The sequence below is a fragment of the Necator americanus genome, chromosome X (assembly GCF_031761385.1).
Source record: "Necator americanus strain Aroian chromosome X, whole genome shotgun sequence".
NCBI lineage: Eukaryota > Metazoa > Nematoda > Chromadorea > Rhabditida > Ancylostomatidae > Necator > Necator americanus.
This window is the reverse complement of record NC_087376.1, coordinates 31,577,560-31,585,106: the sequence shown is the minus strand read 5'-3', so window position 1 is coordinate 31,585,106 and position 7,547 is coordinate 31,577,560. Positions and strand designations below refer to the sequence as shown.

The following is a 7,547-nucleotide window of genomic DNA, read 5'->3' as shown; positions in this document are numbered from 1 at the left end:
ATACGCGGTCATGCGGGATTACATATATGTATATATCGCATGTTATAGTACTCTTTTCTAAAGATCTTTAACGAGAATAATTTATAAATCAACGAAAAGATGTCACACCTGCGTAGCACGTACGAGAACACTCACCACCTTGTTTACTCGGAAAAATACCTCACCACGAGAATACGCTATTGGCACAATTAGAAATTCAAATAGATCAGTGTTGCCCATTAGTCTGCGCCTTAACCATATTCAATATCCAGGAATTTAAGGTGAAAACAATTTTTAAACGAGTTTTTATACGAATAATAAAAGAAGAGTTTATATCTTTCAGCAGTAAGTGAAAGATGTTATTCCCAATGATTGATTAAAAACTGAGACTCATAAGAAAGCAATAAATCTCTTTGCTATGTTTCGTTGAAACTCGTTTATTCCTGCAAAGGTCTCCAATCTTATTGGTTTTAAATGTCATCAAAGATTTCTTGGAAGAATTTATTGCTTGGTTCTGCAAAGGGCTTCATTTCCCACACTCTTCAGAGTTCAAAAGGTTTTCTACTGCCGAAAAAATGTCTATCCCAAAATAAAATCAATTTCAAGAACCTTCTTCGAATAGGGAATTGCTTTAAAACAATGTAACAGAATAAAAAAAGAGTATATAGGAAAGTAGCATGTGTTAGTGAACTCGAGTACTGTATGTTGATTAAATGCTAGCCGAGCTGAGTGTTCAGGAAGCACCTCAACGTAAGTTGCTTCCCGGCAATAATCTTAGCAATACAGCGGATGGACTCGCATTATATTAATGCTTTGTCGGATGATTCCAGGATTTTCGAGTTCCCATAATTTGTTAAAGCACGGCTACAACTGTGAAGCTAGAATTTGGCTCCAGTTCTTTACTAAAAGGCTTAATAAATTTTCATCGATAAATAAAATCTCTCCGATTTACCTTCAAAAAAAGTTTTATCAAACCAATACTGGAAACTGCTACAAATTTTGGTTGAGGAAAGCTCAGAGATAGAGAGAGAGAAATGATTTTATGTCGCGACTTATACTGCAATGAATTATAAGTAATTCACAATGTGGGATAAGTATCCAGAAAAGTATTCGATAGCAGAGAAGACATAAGAGCAGCTTGTTCGATGAAGGATGTAGGACAATTATGGCAATCTCCCACTTTTTCCTTCATCATAAATGTCAATAAACAGCGTTAGCGAAGAGAATAACGTTGGGAGGGAAACCAAAAAATTCACTGAATATCAGAGTTAGCGCCGCGCATGCATAAATCAACTATGATTGTATGGATTCTATATTGCAATTTATTTCGATTAGTACTGCAATTGAGTCAAAAATGATGTACAATCGCTCACATAGAACACATGAATTTCCCTTACATTTACAGAATTTTAGCTATTATTATTTATAATTAATATTGATTATTTATTTATCAATATGAGAATAGCAGGGAAATAGATAATTTCGATCTTTTTACTCGTGAAAAACTCCACAAATAAAAAAAAACAAATGGAAACCAACCTGATTACTTCGATTGGACAAGATTCACCACATTTTTCCGGAGCTATCACTTATCATTTCCATTTTGCGCCAAAGGTTTGCAGGAAATTTTGCACTTACTCGATAAAATGTACTAAATACACGGATAATAAAAGAGAAGAATACATTAAAAATCGTATTCAAAACAATAAAAAATACAAATGCAAGCACAATCACGTCTATTCATGTCAACCTCAATTGCTTAATTACTCATTCATAGAATACGGTCGTTATCAAGCCTACAAAAATGTCTTGATCTAATGATCCGTGGAATTTCTCTACGTCTGGCGCAAACCATTAGCAGTACTTGCTGCACTATATCTTATGGATATTATTTCAAAGAATAATTTCAATAGTGGCTCATTAACGTACTTCTGTGGAATATACCATTAGGTTTGCACGAGTAATTTTTTAAAATTCACCCACTAAACAGGAAAGAACAAAAAAAAAACAAAAAATGACTTCTAAGCTGAGCAAAAAGGCTTGAAATGATGAGATTTTCGTGGTCTAAACATATACAAGCACGATGTGATGACAGCTTCAACAAATTCCGTCAATTTTTCCATAACTAAACGTCAAAATGTTCAAGAATACAAAAAGAACTGAATTGAAAAGCATATCACTTGAGAAGTCTGTAGTCTCAATTGTAGTCTAGTCAGACATTTGTAGATAGGCAAAATTGGGAAAAAAATAAGCCAAAAAATCTTTTTAAGTATATTTAAATGCATGAGGGTTGCAAGAGTTAGAAAAAATCTTCCCATTTCTTTGCCGTTTGACATCAAGGAGGACACAGAATAGACAAAAACCAAAGTATGCAAAGCTTGCTTTGATGAATAACTGTGATAATGAGGAGAAAATCAAGGAATCAATGTAGGAGAAAAACCATGAAAAACAATTACTGTACTAAGCCAAAGTACAAAAGGAAACTAAATACAACAAAAATTTGACAGACGTATCAGCGTGAAAGCAAATCGATAACGCGGCGGTGGTCCAAAACAGGGGGTGGCGAGACAGAGATTCCGTGATCTACCTGTAGGTCATACCGATATCATTGAGGTATTGTAATCCGAAACTTTACGCCGGGTCATCCAAGATGCTGAGTTACTTAGAAACAGTACAAGCCTCTTAGATAACCCAGGACCTCCACAGCATGGAACAATGCAATAACGTTTCGGATTCTTCCCGTTTCACGTCCTCTCATTTCAATCAGGCAACGCAACGAATGAAATAAGCCTAATAAGAGAATTTGTTCTAGCACCTGATTATCCAAATTCGTGTTCCTAAATGTAGAAGGAGTCCTAAGTAGAATCCGGATGAAGTGGAAATCCGAAGGAATTTTAAGAGTGCATATATGAACCATTATCTTATGGAGTTCTCACAATGGTCTACTTCCAGAAAGTGGAACATATAAACAATAAATTACTCTGCTGCTTCTCCTGAATTCGAGAACGCAGTTGCTGTGTAACGAATGCTTAATGCAGGACTCATGAAAAATTTATTCGCTGAGTTCTATTCCGATCCATTTACCATGCAATTATTAGATTTTTTTGGTCCGCGTTTCATCCTATTCCTGACATAGCTTGAAAATGTCAACTCCCTAATCCAGAACTTGAATGGTCTATGAAATTAGGGAGCTGATTTTGAACAGCAAATAAATTAAATGAATTTGACTTCAAATTAAATTATAATTTTCAGACAATATCCTAATAATAAGTGTGGAAGGCGATTTCTTGACCGTTCCAAACTATTTGTAATAAGACAGTGTGTCCACGTTGATCTAAGCCGTAAAATTAGAATAGATCAAGTAATCCTTTAGAAGTTCCTCCAGAATACGATCAAACAAGGGCCGATTTACAAAAGGTAGATTGAACGAAGTAAAATCCATTAAAATTGAAGGAATGAATGCCTTACATTGTAGTGGCATTTCAGTTTTTCACACTCACTATGTCGACAAAGAGAATGCCACTATTTCTTGCATTTGCAATAGTGTAAATTAGTTTCTCGTTCTTTTAATGGATATTTTAATGACCCTATTGGCATCCTTTATGGTTTTGGTAGTTTAATGCAGTCACACAAAATTAAATATCATTTTAATACGTAACCCTTTTTTAAGGTGTTGTATCCAACCCGTTTTTTTTGAAGTTTTGGAATCTTTTGAAAGGAAATATCCCTAAATATAAACACACCGCTGAAAACACTTTGCCAGTCAACCGTTGAGAAAATCCCGTGAAATAAATAAATTTTAAAAAATTCCGTACATAACTTGGACTTTCGAAGGCTTAAGAATAATACTTTATGGAAAAATCTTTTCCTCGGTTATGAAAAAATTGTATTCATATCGTTTTTTTCTTCTCTCGGCAGCCATTTGGATAGTATTATTGCAGATCTCACTGTATTGTGCATAGATTCGTACTCCTGCGGATTCGTCTTCTCCCTTAAATGAAATTTCTCCTTCTCATAGTATCTTTTCCTAAGAACACTATTCAGAAGCTAATTCCAAACGAAATGGCCATTCTTGTGTCTTGAAAAACAGCTGGGTTGTGTTAGAATTCATTGCAAGACAAAATCTATGAAATACCAGAACATTTAGTTCATTTATTAGTTCATTTTTTTGGATTAGGATTGTTTGCGAATTCTTTAATTCTTCTAGGATAGCGAATAGAAAAGCACTGCTGAAATGTACAAATTTCCGCAATTTTAATTCCATTTTTGCGTAGATTATTAGTAAATATAATTTTTGGAGAATCGTGGAAAATCTCACATCTTGTTTTCTCCTCTACCGTAAGTATGTACAGCAACTCGTATTCGACACCAATCCTGATATTCGATTAATTTTTTATCCCTCTTCGCTGAGATATTTCAAAGGAGCCTACAAACCTGTGATATAGATCTTAATTTTCACTACAACTCGAAAATTGTTGTGTTGATCGTGCGAAGGAGCTTTCTTGACGATTAATTGTGAAAACAATTTTTCATCGACTCGTTTCCGGCTCTGGAAGAAGTGTGCTCGCGTCGAGTGAATTATGACGTCGAGTATGTATGCATGGATTTTCTGGAACTTTTTGTGAAATCTAAGAAGGAAACGCACTAGGCAAACGTCATAATGCACGCGTCATTTTACATTTTTGCCCTTTCTCCCAAAAAGAATAAGTTAAAAAAAAAGTTTCTTTTGACAAAATTTGGGAAACTTGGAAAGGATAGTGAGAGATTTCTCGTATTCTCTCAGCGCTTTGTACTTTCAAGGAATCGAACCTTTTAGAATGAACACAGACCAAGGTTGCAGCCTGAACGATCGTCTTTAGACCTTGAAACAAATCTACTGTAATGTTATTGACAACTTGCTTTCGCTCCTGTCATTTTGTAACAAAACTGCGTAAAAAAAACCGTCACATATAACAAATTAAGAGAGAAAAGCAGTTTCAAGTTATCGCGTAGAAAAACGAGAGTATGAAAACCACAGCTATTCAGTGAACCTCTCTGTGTCCTTATTTTTTTTCTTTTGGAATCGCGATGAGTTTAGTTAACATCAATTATTTGAAACTAATTTTTTTTTGATAGTATCCCATGTAGAGCTTAATTTCTTAACTAAACCTCGTTTGATAGCATGAATAAAAATCGATAAGTACACATAGAAAGTTCCAACGTTTTATTGGAAAAATGACCGAGTACCCGTATCGAACGTATAGCTTGAAATTTTCTACTTGCCGCCGCCGAATGGTCCGTTGAATGAGCCGCCACCGCCAAAACCTCCGTCAGAATCGCCAAAGCCACCACCTCCAAAACCTCCCCTTCCATATCCACCATGTGGTCGACCGTATCCACCTCCAGAAGGTCTGTCGTACACGTTAACCGATGTGAAATCATTGGGGCGGCCATAGTTACCGCCGCCCGATGGTGGGAATGGTGGTGGATAGTTGGGGCGTCCATATCCACCTCCTCCGGATGGTGGGAACACCGGAGTCTCTTCCTGAGGTGGTAATCCGGAGTCAATAGGTGGAGGAGGTAGAATATCTGGGCGACCGTAACCACCACGACGGAATCTGAAAATTGGAGCAATTTTACTAGAATCGCTTTACGAAAACGAAAGAGAAGTAGACTTCCTCAGGGGAAACGATCTTTCGGAGGTAGTAACCTAGTTCTAGAATTCCCCTTAAAGTCCAACGATAATGTTATGAGAACAAACAAAAGCATGCAGACACTACGTAATACATCTCAGGATTTATTTCAATTGTTATTTGAATGTTTTACTTTTCTTCTTCCAGAGAAATGAACAAAGATCTTCCCTTAATATTTTTTGACAGTTCATCGATTTCATAGAAAAAAAGACGTTGAAATAAACGAATCCCAAAACTCGTAACTAACCTTCCGACACCAGCTGACACAACACCGACGCAAAGAAGAAAAGTGTAGATCATCATGATGACGTGGATCTGATTTGAACCGTGTGGGCTTATATACCGGCCACCGTATCGACTTCGCTAAAAGAAGTGGGCGTTGTATTTTTTTCTATCACGCAAACCTTCGTGTCTCATCTCTTATCACGAAAGAGAAACAAAAGAAACGTAAGTCAATGTAGATTCCATATAAGAGAGAATGACCTGAATTGACCTGATTTCGGGAAGAGTTGAGAGAATTCGTCAAAATCCTGCCTTCCATTTCTACTCAGAATGACGAATTTAAGAAGAGGAGAAGAAGGAAATTTAAGTTTATCGCTGCAGTAAAAAATATACGATAACAGAAGAGTGTTGATGAAGTATATTTAGTAGTAGTCCTTAAAGCTTCGCTCGACCGTATTTTTCAAATTTTGTCCGCGAGAGAGAAATTACCGTAATGCTAACATTTTCGCCTACAACTGAACTCTTAACCATGCTTTTGAGGACGTTGCAAGGAAACTAAAAAAAAACTTAGCTACTGGTAACGAATCATGCATCATAGGAAACTGCTTGGATCCAAACAGAAGAAAAGAGAAAAAAAGAAGATTTTCTGTAAAGAGAATACTTCTTTTAAAAAACCATTCAACCACTCCGTCATGGTTTCACAAGTTTCGAAACGAATTAGTCGCAGTTGCTCGAAATTCTCTGAACAAAAAAAGGAAACCTAATGATGAATCGAATGAATGGATTCACTGAGAGGAGCTAACACTGATTGGTTGGCAATTCTCGGAAAGCTTTTAAGCTTGCTATGTTACGCACATAATTACATGCATTTAATCAAAGACCTAATTAAAATCCAGAAGCATCCAAGGAGCGTCTGAGATTAACTTACTGCTTAGGTTATTATTCGATAATTTGATAAGTGGTAAGAAATTTCCCTTATGGGATTCGGATAGGAACAATAAGTCCTTTTATTTGTTGTGCACCTGATTATATTTCTAATAAGATCCATTAGTATCGCCGAACCTAAGCTCTATTCCTGAAGTGTCGGTCTAGGTGAAGAAAAGTTCGTACGACGTATTGAGGAACATTTTTTTCTCGTTTCGCGCATCATAAAACGATGATGACCATCATCATCTGTTTTTTTTTTTGAAAATTAATTATGCAATGCAGAGGTTCTTTCTTTGCGGATTCTTGTTTTTTTTTTCTGAGGAAGACTGTTCAAAAGATTTCTGGACGAAGAATAATAAATCACCTAGAAGTTATGTATATACTCAAAAATATCCTACAGTACATTATCAGAGAAGTTAAGATGATTGAGAGCTTAAAAGTAAGATGTGTTCAAAATATCGGAAATAAGTTCCTAAAATTTCCAATTCAGTTCCTTGCGTTCAATGGATCTTCCCATCCTTCTTACTAGTTGAGCTCCAAATCCTGTCAAGCATGAAAAATGTGGAGGAGATAAATGCTATCCTTATCATTCCCTTGATCGACCTTTTCTCTGCAAAACTGCAAAACTTGCTATTTTTTTACGTCAAGGTGAGCGTCTCTTTTGAGAGAGAGAAAAAAACGTTTTCTGTTCTCAAATTTCTCTTTCTGTCCGTTAGGTGAACAACAGTAAATACGTTAGCAAAACAA

General features: G+C 36.0%; 1 protein-coding gene across 1 annotated transcript; it reads right to left on the bottom strand.

Moving 5' to 3' along the window:
- Positions 1–5,233: 5,233 nt before the first annotated feature.
- Positions 5,234–5,954, bottom strand: RB195_026070 (uncharacterized protein; the record flags this gene model as incomplete). Its single annotated transcript, XM_013445466.2, has 2 exons — positions 5,234–5,576; positions 5,899–5,954. 2 exons carry the CDS (start codon positions 5,952–5,954, stop codon positions 5,234–5,236), a joined length of 399 nt encoding a protein of 132 aa, XP_013300920.1.
- Positions 5,955–7,547: the final 1,593 nt, after the last annotated feature.